Genomic DNA, 24,099 nt, shown 5'->3' on the forward strand with positions numbered 1-24,099 from the left:
CCAGAGCAAGAGTGCACAGTGCATGCATTAATCAAACCATTCAATTAAATGAGGGTTCCACAGACAAGGTTCAGAGTGAGACACTTAGTTCAACAGACAGAGGTTTCTGAAATAGAAGTTACCATGCATCAGCTTTCTACCACAGAAACCATTCTTCATTGGAAAGCAAAGCTCACACCTCCACTGCTGGAAATCCTGAAGGTTTTTACAGACCTATTCAGTAGAAGAATTCAGGGAAGAACTTTTTCCTCCAACTTCCCAAGTGTCACACTTCTGTTTCTTCGTTCACATTTTAACTCCTGTATTAGGAGTGGCTATACCCTAATTTAAAGGAAGGACGGTTGATTTAGAGTAACAAGTTTGCCCTTAGCTACCAGCCTTTTAAAAAGAAGACACTTCAAAAATTTGGAGTTTCAGGAGACCTTATTTCAGAGAAACATCCATCCTAAAAGTCAACAGAACATTACTCACTTCAGAGTAGAGTTAGACAGAAAAAAAACCAACAAAAAACAGCGAGACAGTAAAACCACCTATGAAATACTGTGATATTATCAGCTGGGGAATAAATGTATTCTGCCTGCAGAACACACTGTTCACACGTCTGTATTTAAGAGACATAAACACTCAGACTTATGGGGACATATGTCTTTTTCCAGTCATATACTGCATCTAAAATTCATCAGGAAAGAGCAGCAAACCTTAATGTAGAACTTTTTTTGTGATGGAAAATGCAACCAGCACAATTTAAGGAAGGATGAAATGAGATAACATCCCCACATCCTGCAAAAAACGTCAGTATCCCATTCTTAGAGTACTGACTAACAGGATGATCAGGCAGGTATCTACAGGATGCCTGTGGGGCTGCAGAGAATAGAAGGATCCAGAGTGTTGTAGGTAAACTCTAGCCCTTCTGTTCTGCTCACTAGCCCCACTAGAAACTACTGGAAATAGTAGTTTGCTTCCACAACTGCAGGACAATAGGACAATTCATAGCATTAACATTTCAAGATGAACTGTGGCAACCCTACACCTCAGGCTCATCAACAAATTCCAGCTCAGCTCTCAGTATTACCTATCTGATCCTAAAAGCTCTCCTAGTCTTTCAAGTATAAGATATGAGGCATTATCCTCACTAACCATTACTTCATTTGTACCAGAGGAGGTTTAGATTCACAGAATCACAAAATCATAGGGGTTGGAAGGAGCCTCCAGAGATCACCAAGTCCAACCCCCCTGCCAAAGCAGATTCCCTACACCAGGTCACACAGCTTGGCATCCAGGTGGGTCTTGAATATCTCCATAGAAGCAGCCTCCACAACCCCCTGGGCAGCCTGTTCCAGTGCTCCGTCACCCTCACCATAAAGAAGTTCCTGCACACATTTGTGCGGAACTTCCTATGCTCCATTTTATGTCCGTTTCTCCTTGTCCTGTCTCCATACACTGCTGAACAGAGTCTTACCTCGCCACTTTGCCCCCCACACCTCAGATATTTATAGACCCGGATCAGGTCCCCTCTCAGTCTTCTTTTCTCAAGGCTAAACAGACCCAGTTCCCTAAGTCTCTTCTCATAGGGGAGATGCTCCAGGCCCTTCACCATCTTTGTGGCCCTCTGCTGGACTCCTTCCAAGAGATCCCTGTCTTTTTTGTACTGGGGAGCCCAGAACTGGACACAGTATTCCAGATGAGGCCCTACCAGGGCAGAGTAGAGGGGGAGGATCACCACCCTCGACCTGCTGGTCACACTCTTTTTAATGCACCCCAGAATGCCATTGGCCTTTTTGCCTACAAGGGCACACTGCTGGCTCATGGCCTACCTATTGTCCACTAGGACACCCAGGTCCCTCCCTGCAGAGCTCCTCTCCAGCAGGTCATCCCCCAACCTGTACTGGTGCATGCAATTATTCCTCCCTAGATGCAAGACTCTGCACTTGCTTTTGTTAAACCTCATCCAGTTTCTTACCACCCAGCTCTCCAGCCTGTCCAGATTAGACATAAGAAAGAACTTTCTCTTTCAGAGAGTGGTCAGGCACTGGAATGGCTGCCCAGGGAGGTGGTGGAATTGCCGTCCCTGGCAGTGTTCAAGAGGTTTCTGGATGAGGAGCTAAGAGATATGGTTTAGTGGCCTGTAGTAGCAATGGTAATGGGAGGATGGTTGGACTGGGTGATCTTGTAGGTCCTTTCCAACCTTGTGATTCTATGATTCCCTGATTTTGTTAGAACTACTCTAACTTTGCATGCTTGATGCACAGAAAGTTTTGTGCTGGTAATCCAGTTATTCCCTCTACTAATTCTGTGTTCTCTTTTACACAAACTATATCTGAAGTCCTAAAACAGCTCCACTTTCCATATAAGCAGTACAGGGTAGCAGACATCTGAATATCAGCCTTTAACCAAAGTTCTCAACATTTTGCTTTATGATCATTTATGGACAAAGGGACAGCAGAATGGCAGGTATAATAAAATTAACTGCAGTATAATACTGGACAGTCTCAGTTGCAATACCTCCTTCACACGTTACAGTGGATTCGAAAGGCAGTTCACAGGGCTCATTCTGCATGAGAGAAAGTTCCCTGGGTACCATCAGAAAGGCACTAGAAAGCACAATAGTCTGTAAGATGTGAAACACTACCTGTCATTGCTTTAGCCCTCAGCACCATAATATCCAGGCAATCCATTCTCACCTGTTGGAAAACCACCTTACAGAAATCTGCACACCAATACAACATCCTCATGGTCATGCAGTTATTATTCAAGCCACAACATAACCACATCACAAAAGCAAGTCCAGAAACACTGAAGAACCAGTTCTGATCACACAGGGTTAATCAGCCCACAAATGGTTTTACACATGCATGAGTGTACTGTTTTCAAGGCCAGCTCAGTAGGTTAACAGCTTTCACAAACTACAGAGAAAAAGCTAATAAGCTCTCCAGAGACCAGAGCTGACTTTGTGCAGTTCGCTTGGATATCTCAACACCATGCAACCTCAGCCAGATGTGCTGGGGGCAGCAAAGCCAAGAAAAAAATAAAATACTCTGCTAGAGCTGTGTGCAGCCAGTTTTGGTGAAGACAAACCTGAGCCAGGTCCCATGCTGAAGCATCACTGCACACAGGTCCTGAACAGTGCAATTCATTGTGTGGGTGTGCAGCACCCACATCAGCATGGTCTCAGGCACACCTTTGCTTGCTATGTCACTGAGAAACAGAGCTAAGGGTAATCACTTCCTGTGCCTCCTAGCCCAGTCACCCAGACTGCTCTTTTGGGAATGAGCTGTGGTCCTGGCTTAAGGGTTGCCTGTCTTCACTTGAAAAAGAAACAAGTCAGGAAAGGAAAACACCATTCTCATTGATCCAGTTCGATTTTAAAAGGATAACCTGAATGCAAAGTTGTGTATCTCACGTGGTTCTGTTTCCCTTTTTTTAAACACATATTCCCTACTGCTCAATTTATGCCACAGCTGCTTGCCATCAGACCCTTCTACGTGCCACTAGTTCCCTAACACAAAACAGTAAGCCAGCAAAACACTGAACTATTTTCTTACAGAGACCTATACACTTCAGTAGATGTGGTAATTTCCAGTCCAGAGCACAGGCAGAGAGCTCATGAAAAGCCCAGGAAAAAATAGAGAATTGAGCCTTTTCCTTTTGGCCACTACTTCAACTCAGCTACCCATGGAACTACATCCTAAGCCCTCTGACATCAGTGTAAAAGGTCCCTGTCCATCTCACCCAAACCACCTCTCGGGGGAACTATTTTTTAAATACAGATGATGTCACATGCCTGTTAGGTTTTAAAGCCAATCTCCCAGACAGCTCCAGGTAGAGAACCGTACCAGAAACTCCTTACGTCCGTTTTTGTATCAGAGCAATGATTTCTTTGAAGCCACAGTCAAAGACTCGAAGACCACGGGATTCTTATAACAGCAGCAGACACATCACACAATGTCCATCTGAGCAAAGCAAGCTATTTCCTTATGGACCAAAGGTCTCAAGTGTATGCAATAAGAGTTCCCCAGGTGTAAAATCAGAGCTGGACTGGCTACAACTTACACTGTAGATCAAAAAAGAAAGAAGGAGCAACAGTGGCATCCTGGAGAAACATGAGGGAAAGATCACCTGCTCTTTGTGATGCACTTAAAGATGAGAGCTCTGAGAATTTATGCTTTAAAACAGCAAGACAATGCCAAGAATACAACTGAAGTAAATTTTACTCAGTACTGAGCCTGAAAATCAGTGACAAAGAAAAGACGTGGTATCTCCTTCCCAGACACGTTTTGAAATTCCTCTAATCTGGGGAAACATTTATTCATGTTTTTACAATTAGTCTGTTAAGCAGAGATAGTGAAACAACAGCTAAAATAGCAACACCTCTACCTGAAAGGCAAATACAATGAGGAAGGGGAAGTCTGAGGGGGCATACAGCTGAGCAGCAGTACGTGCACAGCAAAAACGAGGTTCCAGTTTTCTGATCGCTAATGATGACTCCAACTGCTTGCAGACTTCTCTCACTTCTACCACCTCTGAAACCACATCAGAGTTTTGGAAAACCTTCTGAAAACCATTGGAAATTTTTGCAGCAGCAACACCATATAACAAACCCCTCTCAGTACATTTTGCACTAGATGAACAAAGATATGCCTTACACTAGACCTTCTCAGAACTCGTCATGGGACAGATAGGACACAGAGACCATTGGACCACAGGGAAAAAAAAAAGGAACAGGCATCCGAATTCTTCATTTACCTCACTCTCAGTAACAGAAAAGGCAATACTCTTGCAGTTCCAGGTTATTCTGAGTTTTTACCTATCCCACCCTTGTTAATCACTACAGGACACAAAATCTAACGATTTCAGACTGCAGAGCACTCCCCAGCACCTTTGCCCTGTGTAATGTTGTAGAACAGCTTCTTGTTGGCCATGCGCTGTTGGCCCCTGGAAAGTCTAACTGCTCTCTTATTTAGAATTCTATGCAACTTTCATCAGCATTTCTCTCATCAAGGTAATACTTCAAATTCTAATACCATCAAATTCATGACTTACTGTTAAAAAATTCCTCGTAGTCAGTTTTCTCCACACAGCATGTGTACATGCGCAAAGCTGCTACCTTAATTTTCTACAGAAAAAGAAAAGACAACACACAAAGTATTCATGATGAGAGCTAGTGGACACTGCCAGTTTTGTTAAACACATATGCTGCCAACTTCTACAAAGACTTCTAAGAATCACAATGCCTCGAGATTTTCAAAAGCACATTAAACATCATATTTTCTCTCAGGAATTACCAGAGTGTAATTCATCCTGCCTTGAGGCAAAAAATACAACCCCAAAACATGGCTAAATGACTTCATGAATACCCTTCTCTACCTAGTTTAATATAATATTTGCATCACAGAATAACAGTTGAAATGGCTTTCTCCACATAGACTCCAAAAATCCCAACTCCAATAACTTTCACTGTTTATGTACAAGAGAGTGTTATGGATAATTTAATGTTCAGGAAGTTGTATAGCAGACAGGCAGTAGAAACATCTTCTTCCTCCCCACAATAATGAAAATTGACTAGCAAAGCTTCAGAGATAGAGGAATAATGCCACATGACGAATGATACAATGCATATTTCAGGTGCTTCAGGGCTTAATTTTGTTCGTGGGCTGCCATTCCACCAGAAACACCCTAGGGAACCATGCATAAACAAGATATATGTGCTGAAGCTCCAAAGAAAACAAAAATGACAGAAAAGATCTGCAAGAGAAGAACTGCTATCCTTCCTTTCCATCGATCTCAAGGAAAGCAAAAAAGAAATAAAAAACCGGAGGCCAGGAAGAAGTATAGGGTTGATATGTTTGTTTTTAATAGATATCAATTAAGGATTGTGTCAACAATCACTATGCTATAGATAAACACCCTACACCTGTTGAATGACACTTCAAATTACCAAATTATTATTTGTATATCCTCCAACCAAGATAGGGAAGTTACAACTGATCAGCTGTGGAAACACTGGGGCTATTATATTTTTTTTTACAGGGTTCTGTCAAAAATGAAGGATTAGAAGCTTTCTCAACAATTGAGTGCATGTCTAAAATTCATGCAGTAAAATAATTTACACCATTTACTGGAGTTGCGAAGGTTTCCATTTTAAAGGAAACACTGCCTGGCCTGGGACTAGAGATCTCCCCTGTGAAAGCCACTGCCCCAGAACAGGCATTACTAGACATTAAAAACATATTGTAAAGAGCAGTTTCTGCAATCCAGCCTTTAAATTAGGCAAGTAACACAGGAGAAACTGGTGAAATTTAATCATGGAGGTTTTGGTGGGTAAAAGAGGTAAAGGGGGAGGGAGAAGAAAGTGGTAAAAAAACAGAAATATTAAGAAACTTCCCTACGATCTCATAGAGAGCACTGGCAAGGCCAAAAATGAACTCAGGTCTCCTGGGCCCTAACCACAAAATAACTCTCTTCAAACCCAAGTTCCCTAGCCAAAAGCAGGCAGTAAAGAGAAGCAATTAAGGAGAGCTCTGAATCAACACTTGTAGCTAATGAGAATCTTTATTACAACAATATGTATACAAACACATGGGAGAGAAACTACTCCCTCATGAGGTTTAGCAGCACCTGATAAAAGCAACCGATTTTTAAACAAAATAACTCACCCCCTTAAGATACAGTTATCTTTTCTTTCTATTTTCTTTCTGCAGAGCAAGATGCAACAAGCAACTGCTTCATACCAGCCTCGGAGAACTTCCACTCGGCCTTGCAGGCATTCAAAGCACTTGACAGACTTTTGACTTTGGCACAGATGGGCTCAGCCCTTCCCAGTCACAGGATCATGTCACCTTCTCCTGTAACTGCTTTATATCATGTCCCGGTTCAATGCTACGCTCAGAATTTCATCTCTGCCTTTTTCCTTTCTGCAGATGGAACTGAAGCTGTTCTACAGAACTGCTCTCATTTAATCACTGTTAACAACAGCTTCAGGGAAAGGATCACCTAAAAAACACCCAAGAGAAGGTGTTTTGGTGACTGCCCCAGGCTATGACTGAAAAGCAACACTAACAACAGTAGTAACACATCTCACTACCGTCCATCTGGGAGATCCTCCTGCCACAGAAATACAGAGCACTGAAAGAATTAAAGAAAGCCAACAAAAATAAAAACATGACAGACATCAAGCAATAGAAACAAGTCAGACTTGGTCCCCTTCAGTCCAGTGGAAAGCTCAGCTAATATGGCGTATTTTAGACTATAATGTCACAAGTGAATGGGAGAATGTGAACGTTCACACCAAGGAAAGAAACATCACCATTAAGAAAAACAATTCAAAACAACTGTTGTTCTTCCCACAGCATATACTTCAGCTATGGAACTCTGTGATATAGGACGCTATGGAAACTATAAGCTTATGAGAGTTTCAAGAGCAACTGTACAAACTTATAGAACAAAAATCCATCAGTGGATACTACAGAAAAATGCTTACACCATCCTGAAATAGACAACTGTTGAAAGGCAGAGGAGCACATGAGAGAAGTATCACTGTATGATTTTCCTGTAATCAGATTCTTTCTAGATAACTACTATTGGTCATTTATCAGAGACAAGATGCCAACCTACATGGACAGCAGCTTTATTCTCTTAAAGTAAGTGTGATATCATGTCCCTTGGTGCACCAAAGAAGAGGAAGACAGGATTTCAGGAGAAATTTAGGACAGTTTAATGACTCTACAGAACAAATCCAATACCCCTGCTTACATCAATAATGACAGCACACCAACTAGGGCAGCTTCCAGCTCTGGATTACCAGCCTCCCACATTACAAAGTAATAATATATATGGGTAATAATTAGAACTGTTCCATAGAAGTACTGCTCCCAACATAAGAAAAAAGAGTTGGTTATGCATTTTTTTTTTCCTCCTTAAGAAAGCCATATGTATTAAACAACCAAAAAGATGACAAACACTTTACCCATCTGCTGTACTTCAGTGGGCCTGTGAAACCCATCGCTTCTATTATCCTTGTGAAAGGACCCACTTTCTCTTCAGTCTGCACAGAATCTTTTGCAGACAGTTGCTGTAAAATAGAAAGATTACCATATCAGTCTCAGCAATTAGATCTGACAGCTACAGAGTTACAAGCTACAAGCTTCATATAAGTGAATTTGATTTTCTGGTTACTTTCTTTGTTCAAAAAAACATACGCTATTAAGTTTTCTCTGCAGAATAGCAACCTGCTTTTCTTACTTGACATTCCTCTATTTATAAATACAAGCATTGCACTGTAAGCTCTGATTGTACAGAAATCTGCTTTCTAAAACAGTGCTCCTATGCTGGATTACCATATTCTTTCTGAATGATTGCCCTTGAGTAGATAAAATGAGTACATAAATCACAGAAAGAGAGCAAATTGTAAATACGACAAATTCTGGGTCCTTTCACATGCCCTCTCATTCTCAGAGACAAACTGTATTCTAGAGTAATTACGTATTATATAAACCAATCAGCTCCCCTTAAAATTAATGAAGCTACAGGAACTCACTGTTCTAACTGAAAAGCTCCACCAGATTCTTATTTCCATTACAGTTATTTTCAATTTTATTTGCAGGAAATCTAGATCAGAGAAATATTCAGTCCTCAATGACTTGCAGCGCCTGCAAACACGAAGATAAAGGTTTTACCTACACATCTAAAACAGCATTAGGCTGATAAAAAATGTTGATGGCATTCTGCCTGAAACATCACAGCAGTACTGAACAACAAAACATAGTGGCTATTTGTAGTCCAGAAACTAATTTCTAATGAATCAAGCATACTTAATTCTAATGAATTTGGTACAAGCATTGTTATCAAAAAACTAATTTTCACCATTCAAACCAAAACCTACTGCAAGTGAATCTCCTATGTTTATTTGAGGAATGCAGCTGTGAACCATTTTCATCTGAGGAAGTTCCCTGACCAAGGAAAGTTAAATTGCTTTGAGTTGATGGAATTCCACAATGCACTTCCTCCTAAGACATGAACATACCAAGAACTTCTCAGTAGGGAAGCAATTCAGGAATATAAGAACTGCCACGCGTGGCCAGACTGCTCAGACCAGTCCCCCAGCTCCAACAAGGACCAGTTGCAGATACTTGGAAAAGCTACTTGGAAGAGCAGGGAAATAGTCACATACACTGCAGCTCCCAAGGGTATACCTGTCCAGCTTTAAAGATTCATCCCTGCACTCATTCATTATTGGAAGCTACAATTCCAGCACCCCAAACAGTTTTTGAACATTTAACCTCCACAGCACACTTGTGGTACATGAATTTCACTGCTTTGATGTGTAAAATCAATTCTCTTGTGCCCCCAACCTTGTGAGTTCACTGAAAGCTCCAAATTCATAAGAAGATACAGACTGCCATTGCCTATTCCCTTTCTCAGTATCTTTCATGAATTTCATAGACCAGTATTACATACATGACCATCAATTATCAGCCCTTAGTTTAAGAAAGCCCTAAAATATCCACTGCACAAACAGATTTCAGATTTCTCATAATTTGTACATTCTCTACGGCTTCCTTAACACAACTAACTTTTGAAATGACCTGAATGATAAATAAGTATTAGAACACTGACATATCTAGTTCAAGCTGATATACTCCAATAAGAAACTGACTGCAAAGGTGATAAAAATTGTAGCTTTGAGACATAAATCAATGTCCATGGCATACAGAGGGCATTTGAGATATAATGATTTGTACTCATGTACAACCCACAGACACAGTTAATGTCTTTACCTCCACTGTGCCTTGATCAATATGAAGAAACATGCTCAACACCATTTTATTACCTATCAGTAATAAAGTAAGGCAATGTCACACTGTCCAAGACCTCACAGGTCCTTGCTTTGAATGCTGGACACTAAACCTGTTCACTAATCCAAACATGCAGAACAGCCACATCTGTAAAGGCACCTTCCAAACCTTTGACACACGTGATAGGACCCAATAAGGCAGGCAGGCAACAAAAGGATACACTCAATGGAAAACTTTGGTCCCAATAACCACTGTCACACCAAGCTCACTATATCAACTCCCACATCAATTAAAATGATACTAAATCCCTAGTGAATCCAAGCTCACCAATTTCACAATGTGTCCCTTGCCTACAAATGCATTCTGAAGCCTCCTTTGATACAGACTTCTCATTATACAGAGGAAATGAAGTTACAAGCCAACACTACCTCGATTCAACTGTTGTTAGCTCATCACAAAAAGCATAAAAGACCAGAGAACAGCCTTCCGCTACAAACTGCCATGACTCTTACTTCATTCAGAAGCCTGACGCAACTAGCTCAGGAAACACAGAAGGGATTTAAGCAGTGAATTCTTTGCTCAGTGTATGGACAGAGATATACAGTTCATCTTGACAGTGCTACAACTGTAGCTAAATGCAGTTAAACAGTCATATTAAGTGCATATAAAAATCAAACAAAACAAAACATTTTTGAAATCTTCTCCTTTAACAAGCTCATTAAAACACTGAAAGGCACACAGGCCCATCTTTCTTGCTCAAGACACAAAAAATGAGTACTCAAAACTAAAATCACTTTCTCAGAAAATATATAAAAAAAAGAAACAATTGGAGCTTAATTCTAAGCCACTTTTACAACAGGGGTAGCTCATCAAGTTCACATTTCAAGGACAAGTAAGTATTTCCCTATTCAAAATAATAAGGTTGTAGTCCAAAAACTTATCTACCTTACCTATTCAGTTCTAAGACACCTCAGGGCTATTTTAACCCGGAAGCTCCCTTATACCTCTCTCTACCTTTGTATTAGAAAAGGCTAAATGAGGAATACACCAAAACCAAGGACCTTGCTCCCAACTTGAAGATCTTCACACCACTTCTGCTTGTTAGATCTATTATCTTGCCATCCTCTCTCCTAGATCTGCCGTTTAAATGGTATTTCTGCAAATGTAAGAGGTGTCCCAGGCAGGCACGGTGATTAGGCTATGCCCCAGCTTTGAGAGCCCAGAATCTATTCTTAGCTCAATTCATGATGTAAGTGGTACAAGCCATTTTGTTTGTTTTAGTTTTTGTCTGGAAAAAAAAGTTTGGTTTGCTTCACCAGCTGAAAAACTGAGAAACTGGCTAATAAAGAAAAAAAAAAAAAAAAAAAAAAAGGATAAACTTGTAGTTAAGGACTAGGTACAAAGAGCAGCCAGTAGTTCAGTTTCACACATCCCCTTGTTCATTTTAACTACCTGCGTCAAAATAAGCAATTCAAATTCCAATTTTTAACACCTATACCAGCAAAATACAAAATCAGACAGATAGTAAAATGGGATTTTTATGCAAGTTTTACCCATAAATTCCTTACAGTCCTTTTCCCTGCTCTCCCTTTTGTTTTGTGAACATTCTGTTTTGCCATTGCCTTCACAGTGAAATAGCAGGAGTAGGATCAGGACATTTACTAATTGATAGATGATGATTCCCTTTGATTAAATTCTGGAGGAGATCCATGCTCCAAAAGACTAAGATGAAAGACAATAAATGTAAGGGATGCAGACATCACAAATTAACAAAATAATACAGATAACAATAAAAAGTATAACAATAATTAGTCTTTATTAATATACAGCATGACAACTTTCAGTTTAGCAGACGGCAAAACTTCTGTTACACATTATCTCCAAGGTAAGGAATCAGGGCTCATCTTATTCACTGCCAATATGTATGGGCAACCTCTGCATTTCCTTCTTTGAAGGAGAGAACATCTGGCATCCATGCCACCAGTAACTACTCTCCTTAAACTTAACTTCTTTCCTTATTGGGCTTATAGTAAGAACCTTCACCACAAACAATCCGGCTGTGATTTGACTTTCCTAAGCCAGAACTTCATTTTCTAGAAAGCAATTGAGCATTTCTCAAATTATTGGACCCACTATTAATGCTGCTCTAAACCATTTGACATAGATTAAACAGCTACATGTTTTGAAAGCATTTTGTTACCTGTACCTATCTAATTCTTAGAGTAAAGTGCCCTCCAATAACAAAAACATCAAACTGTTCTAACCTTATTTGTACTGTAAATCAATCTGTTCTGATGCATTTTGGCTCCACTGCCTTCAATCAATCCGCCACAGGCTTTAGGCTGCTGGAACTGGCCAGTCTTGCATCTCTAGTAAAAAGGACAGAACAAAGAAAGAAAAGGAAATATTGAAGAGATCACTGACTAATGAATACTTAACTTTACAGCAATGATCCTACTTTGCTTCCAAGCCAATTGCATACAATTCTGAAGAACTTCATGCTACAAAAAGCACAAATCTATTACTAACTTTCACAAACAAAATGGTTGCCCATGCTTAATGCTCCACACTACATGTTTTTAAGTGTTCTGAAAATGTACTGATGGAACTGTCTGGCAGAACTCAAAAATGACAAACTACCTGCTTCGATTTCCTCACAATTACATTCTTTTAACACTTTAGTAAAGAATAATTCTTCTTGCTGGCCTGGTGGGAAAACAGACCACCCTATTTCTATCTGTAACTTTATGGTCCATTCAGTTGCCCTTGTGGCCAAGACTTGAGTAAAACTAATTGCACCAGTAATGGTGATCACTTTATCATCTACACTGAACACAACTTGTGCTACAAAGCTACTACACAATAAAGAATAACATCACGTAAAAGCAAGCAGCATCTCCACACAAGAAGTGGGACACACATCTACAGTATCTTCCCAGCTTATCCAGATTAGTGGTCAACCGTACATGAATAAATTCAGATAAAGTAAATACACTGTTTTGTTCAGTGTAGTCATTCCCAGTGTCCTACTAAAACCAAACTGGTGGCTCAAAGTTAAGTTTAACTTTATCAGTCAACTTGAAAACCACTTATTTTCTTCACTACCTCCAACACTGTTTGTCCAGATGCAACATACAGGAGAAGAGGAGGCTTAATCTCCTCTGGTTTTATTGTATGCAATAAGAAAACACTCAGACATACCCTAATTTTGTTCAGATAGTCTGCATCTTTTCCCATATGCATTTTTTTAATGCATTCTCATATATGGGTTTTTAAACTCCAACTATTAGCCACTATTAAGAGATCTTATGGTTAGTTTACTATGGATAGACACAATCTGACACTTCGAATGCTACTTGAAAACTGTGAGCAGCAAAGCAGTGCTTTTATTAGTGAAACAGCACTACACTATGTTGCGCTGTGCTAGGCAAACATATTATCAACACTAGGAAGCCATGGTATATATATGCTCTATACAATAAAATGCTGGCAATTAACTGTAAATGTTACAAACTTGTAACAGCAACTTTGTAAAAACTACTTCTACATTTCAAATTTTGCATGTAATCTACTCAAAGCATTTTCATATTCTTTCCCACTAAATGACTACATGGATAGAATGACAACCATGTAATAGAGAGTAGGGGAGCTCACTCATTCAGCAGCAGAAAGCTTTCAAGTTGCCTTGATATTTCAGCAATATACAAACAGTGAAGGAAGGACAGCATTTCTAGAAGCCTCATAAAAACTATTACAGATTTAAATAGTTCCCAGTCTTTACATAGTTAATGTACAGTGATATCCTACCTGGGAAACACCATGAAGCATCCTTCTACACTGGCCTTGGACCATGGTCGTCTGTAATAGTCTGCTGCAAGCTGCTATCCATTGAGTTACTTCAACCTGGCAGCTCTGGAACAAGATGAGCAGTGAGAAAGAGGATTCTAATAGTCATGAGGAGTTTAACTGTCCTCCTGTTTCCACAGGTTTTAGTTATTTAAACAAAAGCCTCAAATTAAATTCCAAACTTGCATTTGACAGAAGCATAAATTTTGACTATAAAACAAAAATCCCTTGCCCACCAATAAAGTCATGCAACCTGAGCGTGATGGCAGAAGCAGATCAGTCAAAGGAAGCAGGGGGCTGTTCAAATCATAAAGCAACTGTGACATTTATACATACAGAATGAATTCAGATATTTATTCCATTGACCAAATGATCTCTAAAAAGCACTCAAGCACTCAGATTTTATGCATCTTTGTCATACTCTGGCACTGCATTTTAGTACTGCAAAACACATACGTTGTCCCAGTAAATTTCAACAGGAAAAAATTTCTTTAATTAGAGGCAATATGGAAAAGAGGATTATCTTTGCACTTTTCATTTACTTGTTATACTCAAGCTAATATAATACCCGTCTCCTTCATAAAAAGGGGATAAAAATAGATATATATCATTAAAAGCATACAAAAATAAGGGAAAACAGTGTCTTAAGGGATCTTCCCTAAGCCATTTATCACTATTTGCAGAACACCACCTTCCATTTAAACCACAAATGCTACTCTTTAGTTACAATATTGCTGAAAGAAAACATGCTTAGTCTAAATCAAATGGAGTTACTCCATGGTAGCCAACAGCCAGCTGTCCTATCTAGATCCAGGTGAAAGAAAATACCTACGGCCTTCTAAACCCTTTCTGGCAACTCTTAGGAAAGCCAAAGGTAGCAAACAAACAGTATCTCTTTTTGGGTAGAGGATTATTTTACCACAACAGAACTGTTAACAGAAATGTTCAGAAAATATCCAGGATTGCATTATACAAACAGTGCCTGAGAAATCACAGAATCACAGAATGACCCGGGTTGGAAGGGACCTCAAGGATCATGTAGTTCCAACCCCCCTGCCTAGCAGGGCCACCAAACATACGCCTTTACTAGATCAGGTTGCCCAGAGCCCCGTCCAACCTGGTCTTGAACACCTCCAAGGACGGGGCATCCACAACCTCCCTGGGCAGCCTGTTCCAGGACCTAACCACTCTCCTAGTAAAGAACTTCCCCCTAACATCCAACCTAAATCTTCCCTCTTTTAACTTAAAACCATTTCCCCTAGTTCTGCTATTATCAGCCCTTTCGAAGAGTTTGCTCCCCTCCTGGGAGTAAGTTCCCTTCAGGTATTGAAAGGCTGCAATGAGGTCACCCCGCTACCTTCTCTTCTCCAGGCTGAACAAACCCAACTCCCTCAGCCTGTCCTCATAGGGGAGGTGCTCCAGCCCCCTGATCATCTTCGTGGCCCTCCTCTGGACCCTTTCCAAAATCTCCATATCTTTTTTGTACTGAGGGCTCCACACCTGGACACAGTACTCCAGATGGGGCCTCACAAGAGCAGAGTAGAGAGGGACAATCACCTCCCTATCCCTGCTGACCACCCCTCTCCTGATGGAGCCCAGGATCCCATTTGCCTTCCGGGCTGCCAGAGCGCACTGCTGGCTCATGTTAAGTTTCTCATCTATTAGGACCCCTAGGTCTTTCTCTGCCGAGCTGCTCTCAAGGACAACTCCTCCCAGCCTGTACAAGTGCCTGGGGTTCTTCCGGCCCAAGTGCAAAACCTTGCACTTTGCCGTGTTGAACCTCATTAGGTTCACCCGAGCCCAGCTTTCCAGCCTGTCAAGGTCCCTCTGAATGGCATCCATTCCCTCCACCGTATCGACTGCACCACTCAGCTTGGTGTCATCAGCAAACTTGCTGAGGGTGCACTCCATTCCCTCATCGATGTCATTAATAAAGATGTTAAAGAGCATGACAAGAAAGCATGACAATTAGAAGAAAACGAAACTTGTATTTTCAGTACAAGGAAGAAATGTTTACAGGCTGAAGATTTGCTTTTATTTGATTAGGCAACTATTAAATCCTACTGCAAAAGATGATAGTGTGAAACACCATGGGTCAGCAATCACATGATATCACAAAGCTTGAGCAGAACTACGTTGCTTGCTGCTAGAAATCCTCTGCCTCCTATCATATCTGTGTGCCCTCACCACTTACTACAGCTCCTGTGCTTCTCTAATCATAAAGCAAGGTGCTTCAGACAACAAATGGCAGACAACTACATCTTGACCAAAGAGAATTTCTTCCAACCAGGAAAAAAAGTTCAAGCCCTCTGCAATAAGAAACTAGAAGCAGATGAGAGAGGAGCACTGCGTGGGGATAGGAAGGCTAGGAGACAAACGTACACCTTTTGCAGGCAGCTTTTCATTGAAACTGGCACCCTGAGGTACAGCTCCAGGGACAGCTGCACCCTCAGTGACTCACTGCTTCCCAGCCCTCTGCTCCGCTCCCACCTGGCTTCCCCCTCCCTTTTTGCCAGCAATTGCCTCTTCAGCTCATTAAAACAGCAGGAAACCAACTTTACACTGCCCCAGTTCTGCTGCTTTGGCATTAGAGCATAGAGGCCGAAAAAAAAACGCTGGGGCACGCAGAGGTATGCAACAGCACAGTGCTGCAGGCATGGACAGAGCACAGCCAATGAAGCAGGAAACAGGAGCTCAGCTCACTGCATTCCAGTCGCTCTCAGGCAGATTTGCTCTCAGCTGTTGTCAGCTGGAGGACTGGAAGGGTTCACCGTTGTGAAACCACACCACGAGACATCAGCTCCAGAAACGAGGTGAATTCCTTTCACAAGTAGATACCGTTCTGTGACTACAGGCCTTGCATTTCTGTCACCAGCCTTGTCTCCACCTGACAGCATCAGCCATCCCAGTGTTTGTGCTGCGGCACAAATCAGCTCCAGCCACCAAGTTCCCTTTTGTAGGCCCTCTGCTGTCATCTGGCAACGTGCTGCAGCGGCTTTAAAAGCCGATTGACAAAAAGCACTCAAATGAATGAGAGAGAACAAATGAGTGGAGTGAGAGAGAATCCATCCCCACGGGAACCCAACTGCTGCCACTTGAGGCAAAACCTGGAACCCCACATCGTCACCTGCCAACACCTCCAGCGGCGCCGAGAATCGATAGGAACGCACATCCCCACCGCCCGGCGCAGCCCCCACGGCCGGAGCACAGCAAAACGGGCAGGGAAAGAAGGCCCCAAGCGCAAAGCCCGAGCCGGGAACACTCGGTCTCCGCCGCTGCTGTGCGAGCACACGCTCTGCAGGAAGGATCGGAGCCGGCCCCGGCCTTCTCCCGGGGAACGCTGCAGGAGCGCGCTCCATAGCACCGCGTGCAGGGCTTCAGCGAGGCAGCCTCCACCTCGGCTTAGCACTTCGCTAAGCTCAGGACGAGAACTGGCCGCTCACAGGGCGGCGGGCGAACCGCCGGGACCGGAGGGACAGAACCGGACAGGCCGGGCCGCAAAGCGCCACACATCCTCCCGGCGGCACAACCCGCCACCGCCACTCACCGCGGCTCGCGCCAGCGCCGCCATCCCTCCTCACGCCGCTTCCGGCACAGCGGCTCCGCCCCTTCCGGCCCGAGGGCCGCGCAGGCGCAGTGCCGCACGGAGAGGGGCGCGGGTGTCTCCTCAGGTTGGGCGGGGTGGAGCCGGGCTGGATTTGGGCCTGGTTCGTAAGGGCGAAGGTGGTGAGGCCGTGCCGGCACCGCTTCGAAAGGCCTCTCTGCTACAAAGCCCTACCCGTGAGGGTGATGGCGGCCGCGCTTTATCTCGTCTGCACGGCGTAGGGCAGCAGGAGTTTTCTCTGTCTTCCCTAGGAAGGAGGAGCGTGCAGTGCCGGTAGCCACCCGGCACCGCCTGCCTGAGCGCCTGGCCATCCCGCTCCTCCTGCTGCCTCCGGGGCTGCAGAGCCGGGCAGTGCTTGTGCCGGGTTAGGCGGCTTCCTCTGCATCGCATCCGCGGCAGCTCACAGATGTGCTGGTGCCGGGAGGCTGCTGCAGATGTGAGCGACAGCAGCTGGGCAGGACGGAGGCTGCGCTCCTCAGCGTGCTGCTGGCTTGAAGGGCTTGGGGAGCTATAATGTTCTCCTCCCCTCTTTCCCCACCTATTTATGGGGACGGCAGCTTCTCCAGAGGGCAGTAGAAGCTGTTTTAATGGCCCTGAAACTCCACAGTAGTCTTTAGAATTCTTTCACGTGTCCCTAAATGTCAGCTCTCACGGGGCCAATGGAGACACCTGCTTGGGCTTCCTTTCCACAGATGTCCCAGGTTCCCGCATGTGCAAGCAGTGCTTTCTGGCACATTCTGGCTCACTGCAACTCGCTGTCAAAATAGGTCTAACTATCTGACAACGTGTTTATTGAACAAGTTGTTCTGATGCAGTGCTGGATATTGAGCAACACGGCGGACTGTAGATCTCTCTCAGGGATGCACTCCTATTTCATTTGGCTCTTGTGCCTGTTGCCAGTTCTAGGGAGGAAGGTCAGAGCTAAGTTCTGCTTCTTTTTGTTTGCCTTGCCGTCGTTCCACAACTGCATTAGTCTTATCTGTCATAGTGAGTCTTCAGCATGTTGCTCCTTCTGGGTGAGCAGCAAAAAGTCCCACCAGCAGAGCAACGAAGTTCCCATCTGAGTGCTGGTGTTTGTTCATCCAAGGTCATTAACAATGGCCCAACGTGTGCTGGCAGCTAGGTGGGTGAATAGGAAAGAAGACTGAGTTTAGAGAAGAGAGGCCTAAAAAGGAGAGTGAAAAATTGCGGAATCTTCCAAACAGCTGATACTGGTTATTTTCAAAGTGTGACCAATAAGGGGCTTGGGACTGGAGTGTGCTAAAGGCAGAGAAGCAGGCTGCAAAAAGCAAGAAAAAAACAGAGAGTTGACCCTTCACCATCTGTCCACAAGTCTGCTCTTTGCCACTGATGGTGACAAAAGCCTGGTGACAGCAGGAATGGTTGCCCCTTTACTCTAATGCTTGGAGATGTGCTGGGCAGTCCAACATGCTGCATGCATTCAGATGCATGCAGTGGTGATCCACATGTGTCAAGGTAGAGCTGGAAGAGGCCTCTCTTTGCTCCTGTAAGTCTGGTTCAATGGTGCCAGTCTTTAATGCAACAAGAAAGATAAAAGACTGAAAGGTTCTTCTGGCTGTACTAGGAACTGGCTTTCATCAAAAGAATGCAGAGCCAATGAGCTGGTTGAAGAAGCAAGACCACTGAAAATTGCCTTTTTTGTTGTTTTTACTAGGATTAGTTTTCTATGAACTTATCTACCTGAACCAGCCCTCCTCAGCATCAGAGGAATGCCAGGAATGTATGGCTGGGGACAGGGTGGGGAGAGCAGACGGGTTGTTCTGGCAGCAGCCTGCTATTCTGTCAGCTTTGCTGTGTTGTCAAACCATCCCAACTGCTGCTGCTGTCAGTCCTTCTGCTAAGGTAGTGACAGTGATTCCTTTCCTTCAAGTAATAAAGGGGAATGCTCTCTTTCCCCAAGAGGCCATTTTGAGAGGCCAGGATGCTTGAAACACTCTTGATGACATCTTGCACTGTTATGTTACACCAGAATCCAGGAAGCCATCTCAGACCCTGGTGTGATCATTATAGCCCAGATACAGAGAACAATTAAAACATTTGCTGAAGCTGTGCAGAAGACACTGTGTTGTGGGCTGCTTTGTGTTCACTTTAGGATTAACTGATTCTGGAGAAGCATAAAGTTTTCTAGAGCACGTGACACCCAGGTCAAGGTTGGTGTTGCGTTGGTTAGCAAGGATTCATTTTGACAAGGCTTCATTTTGACAAGTTGACTATTGTGCAGAAGAGGAAGGATGATGTAATTCTAGCCTATTAGTTAAGGCTTCAGTCCAGCAAGCCTCAACACACAAAGAGCAAGGGTGAAGCTTATGTTGCGAAAAGATCATGGAGAAAAAATCTGCATCCTCCTGTTGTCAAGGTAGTGAAGTCAGAATGAGGATCCAATGTACCAACAAGGTGCTGTGATCTGTGATTTCACAGCCCAGAAGCAGGAGGGATCATAGTTATAAGCACATAGGAACTTCAGTGCTAAGGTGCTACACTGAAACTAAGCCCTTTGAAACAACTCACAGATGCAAGTTGTGCTTCTTAACAGTTTCAGTTTGCTTTAGTCCATGTAAGTCACTGTAGGGATTTCAAGAGACGTTCAGATGTTGTTCTGAGGGACTTGGGTTAGTGTGGAAATACTGATGGTATGTGGATGGTTGGACTGGATGATCTTGGAGGTCTTTTCCAACACTGGTGATTCTATGACTCTGTGATTAAACTTGCTGCTGTATACATCCACTTTCAGGTGGATTCTACTATTCTGCTGACTTAGCTGTCAAAGTGCATGTAGTCCATTTGCAGAATATGTAAGAAGAGTTGCAGGGAAGGAATATTTGACTGTTATCAATTGGGAGTCTCAGACATCTGTTAATTGAATATTTGTCAGAACAGAAACTGACTTTCTGATTCAGGGAACTGCTAATTAATTATACAAAATGAGGCAAGAAAGTCTGGAGGACGTGCAAAGGGCTCCCTAGCATAATGTGGTGGCTTCACACTGATGGGCATTAAATGGGAATTAGATGGGCAAAACAGACTCAAGGGAGATTGATGTAATTTATTGGCTATTGGTAACAGGCATGACTAGTGAGAACTAAAAGCAAACTTGATACACACTGATCCCGTCCACCTCTCCTACCTCCTTCCCCAGAGCAGCACAGGGGAATGGAAGATGAAAGCTGTGGTCGGTCCCTGCCGCTCCCTCATTCCTCACTCCCTTCCCATGCTCCCGGTGTGTCCCTCCCATGGATGCCATCCTTCCCAATATGAGCCAGGTGGGCTTCCCGCAGGCTGCGGCTCTCCAAGCACGTCTCCATTGTGGGTTCTTCTTGGAGCTGGGTGGAGCTGGCTCTCCTCTAACAGAGGGCAGCTGCTGGACTCTGCTCACAGGGACTCTATTTTACCCAATAATTCTGAGCTCAGAATGCCACCTTGTCTAAACTGAGTATTTATCTAGCCCAAAACTTCCATTTGGAGGAACTGTCATTTTTAGATGAAGTGTTTCAGGCCTGCTATGATGCTTAGGTGATTTACTAGTTTTAAAATGTTTGCTCTTGCTTGGGTGTGCTAGGCTCTGACTTTGATTCCAGGTTGTTATGTTATTCCTTGGTTGGCGTAATTAATTACAAACATTTGCAAATCCTATAGGTATGTAGCTAAAAAGATCACTTAAACCATCCTCCACTTCCAAGGCAGTACTAAATATTCTTAGATCTCTCTGATGCGTGTTTCTTTTACATTCACCTAAAAATTGCAATAGAGGGATTCCCCATTTCCATATGAAACTCATTCCGCTCTCCCACTGTGAACATTTTTTCATACTTACCATAAAGATGCTCAGTGTAAGCCCTGTTCTTCTCCCTTTGATGTGCAGTTCTGAAGGTGTTAGGTAAGAGCACAGCTTGGCATTAGTAAATGAGCTTCAGGCTCTTAGCTGTCAGAAGCTCTGTAGAGATGTGGAGAAGCTCTTGGTTGGCTGTTCTGGAGATAAGACTTCTTAATGCAGCTTTGCAAGTTGGCTTTTCTTCACCCTGCTGGTGGATGCACACAAAGTTTAAGTTCTTTACCAGTTTTTACTTCTTTCCTATTTAATTTTAAGTTCTTTACTCAGAGAGTGGTGAGGTGCTGGAACAGCTGCCCAGAGAGGCTGTGGATGCCCCATCCCTGGAGGTGCTCAAGGCTAGGCTGGATGGGGCCCTGGGCAGGCTGGGCTGGTATTAGATGTGCAGGTTGGTGGCCCTGCCTGTGGTGGGAGGGTTGGAGCTCCATGAACCTTGAGGTCCCTTCTAACCTGAGCCATTCTGTGATTCTATGATTTTCTCAAAGAACAAAGTAAACTTTTTAAACTGTTGTTCTTATTTTATTTTTTAAATGGGTCATTGCAGCATTACAGTGCCTTTAGGAAAGACAAGCAGGTTTATCAAAAGTACATGATGCAATATAATATGGCAACACAGCAATCCAGGTCCTACATGGCCTCTGCTTTGCAGAATGCCCTTGTCTTTCAGTGAGCAATGCAGCGCTGAAAGGGCAAAGAGGCTGCACTTGGGAACTGAGCATGCTGGGCATTACCTGATCTGTTAAACTGGAATTCCCCAGGCCAAATCTTTCCTGAATTCTCCACTTTTTAGACCTAAGAATCCAGCCCCTCCATGACCACATCTGCTATTTTTTACTTGTTACATTTTCCCCTCTCTAGCAGGGATGATTTTCTACACTGGCCACTCTGCAGTCACACCTTCTGGCAGGTAACAACCTTTCTCTCTTTATTTCTTTGGATTTCTGTCCACTTTCAAAAGACCCCACAGTCTTTCCACATACTGCACACAGTTCCTTGGGCTATTGAGGCCTTGAGGCTGCATGTGCATTTACCTGTCCTAAGCTAGCACAGTTGTCATTATTACAAAGGCAAGAAATAGTATATAGCTTTTAAACAAAGGCATTGGAAAATATTTTAACATTTCTGTCCTTCTAATTTCCTATTAGCATCTGATTTTATTTCAAATGTTTTCACAGAACGTGCTTTTTTCCTATTTCACTGGTCCTTTTTATGCAGGCATGTATTTCAGTCCTTTGGAAAGTAATTGCACAGCTAAATCAACCTTTTCATAATAGCAAAATAGATAGCATTGTAGCAGCTTCTTGATTTGTCTCCTCTTGGTCTCATGAAGAATCAAAACCAACTTAAGGCAATCATTGTCCCAGCATTTCCAGGGGAGAGCTCCTTGGTTCCTAAAGGCAAACATAGCTCAGCCTGGGGCAAAAGTACAGATCTCTCCACTTCAGCCTTTCTCTAATCAGATTAGAGTTCCTATCTTAACCCTGTGCTCCTGCTTCCACAGAGGGAAAGCTGAAGGAAATCTAATGAACATATGGAGAAACAGGATCTCTCCATGCTATCTGGAACAAGTGGGGATGAGGTCCTTCAGATAACAGAAGGGAACACAGTCTGTATGGATATTGCAGGGCACCCTGGAGATCATGATAAAGAGAAACCCAATTGCAAAAGCTCAGCTCAGGTCCAGCAGGTCTTATTAACTCTGGTTCAGTGCCAACACTACGAGACTGCCAGCTGGCCCCTCATCTATTTGACTGTCTTTGCAGCATACTTTCCCAGTGCTCCAGGTTCTGAAAGGGCCTTGTATGTACCAATGGAGCCAGTGCAGGTCTGGCACTGCTTCCTGTCTAATGTGCCCTTTAAGGAGTTGGAGCACAAATCAGCGATAACAGGCCCTTGGAGCCTTGGTGTATGTGGACTGACTTCTTCCAGAGCTCACTTGGATGTCTCTGTGCTGCTCTTCCCAGAACTCCCAGTCCCAGAAACGAAGTGAGGGGCCATTTGACGCAGCATGGGGAAAGCCGGGTTCTGCTGGGTTTCAAGCTCAGGCTCTGTGCTGAAGGAAAGCAGAGTTTCTAGGGCTGAACTGGTGATTGATAGTGGGGCTGTCAAACTTTGCTTTCAGAGAATCTTTCTCCTTTGCATACTGTGTATACTGGACCTTTTGAGACCCAGTCCACCTTTGAGATGATTTACCTGCTGAAAAAGGAATTGTAATGGAAGTTAATTATATTATTAGCAACATAGAGATGCTTAGTCCTCTCCATAAGGCTGAATACTCAGCTTAGAGTGTCGCTGTAAACACATTGGCCACCGCTGCCTCCCAGGCTAGATGGTATTTTAAAGATACAAAGAGTGAATTTTTCAGTGTAAGCACAACCTTTCCAACGCCCGATGGATCTTGCAAGGTTTGGAAAGGAGGGAGATCCATTCCCTGACCTGGAATTCCTTGGCCAGGGGTGCAAATCGGTCCCTGCAGGAGGTTCTGCAGGAGGGAGCTCCCCCTGTCCTGCACCAGCCCTTGCTGGAGGACACGCAGATGCGGCACAGAGCAGGCTCCTCGCTGCTGCCCTCCCTGTGCTTGGCGAAGTCTTGTGAGCAAAGTCTGAACTCCATGACTGAGCCGTTCAGGGGAAGTCAAAGTTGGACCCGATAACTTTTTCCAAGCGTATATATCCTGGTGGCTGCTGCTACTGTTAAATATGATAAACTCCTATTTGTTCTCTTTTGCTTGCTGTCAGCAGTCACTGTTTGCTGGGGCAAGCCCAGGACATTTCCCTCCCCACCTGTCAAGCTTGGAGTGTGCTTTGGCACCCTGCCATTGCAGAGCCTCAACGACTTGAGCAGACAGCTTCAGGAACAAGACATCCCAGTACTTAAGCCACCTCTGCTTCATGAGCTTTTCTTCCCATCTGTATGCTTTCTGAAGAAGAAAATGTTTGCTGGTCAGAGAGGTTTTCCACATGCACCTCCTTCGGCTTTCCATTACCGCTAGGAGGTTATGTGGGGTGCAG

The 24,099-nt window shown here is 43.5% G+C and overlaps 1 protein-coding gene across 2 annotated transcripts in view; it reads right to left on the minus strand.

Annotated features, from left to right (window-relative positions):
• UQCC1 (ubiquinol-cytochrome c reductase complex assembly factor 1) overlaps nt 1-17,337 on the minus strand; it is a 53,641-nt gene extending 36,304 nt beyond the window's left edge. Inside the window, exons 1-5 of one of the 2 annotated variants that reach the window (XM_072350347.1) lie at nt 17,185-17,337; nt 13,599-13,703; nt 12,056-12,160; nt 7,964-8,068; nt 5,041-5,113 (exon numbers count right to left, since the gene is read on the minus strand). In XM_072350347.1, the coding sequence (XP_072206448.1) occupies nt 5,041-5,113; nt 7,964-8,068; nt 12,056-12,160; nt 13,599-13,703; nt 17,185-17,208 (412 nt within the window). In that variant the 5' untranslated portion in view covers nt 17,209-17,337. Of the gene's footprint in view, nt 1-5,040; nt 5,114-7,963; nt 8,069-12,055; nt 12,161-13,598; nt 13,704-16,764; nt 16,884-17,184 lie in introns of those variants that run through there. The other variant, XM_072350348.1, reaches the window with a different exon arrangement.
• Nucleotides 17,338-24,099: the final 6,762 nt, after the last annotated feature.

This window comes from Excalfactoria chinensis, chromosome 15 (genome assembly GCF_039878825.1).
Source record: "Excalfactoria chinensis isolate bCotChi1 chromosome 15, bCotChi1.hap2, whole genome shotgun sequence".
Lineage (NCBI taxonomy): Eukaryota > Metazoa > Chordata > Aves > Galliformes > Phasianidae > Excalfactoria > Excalfactoria chinensis.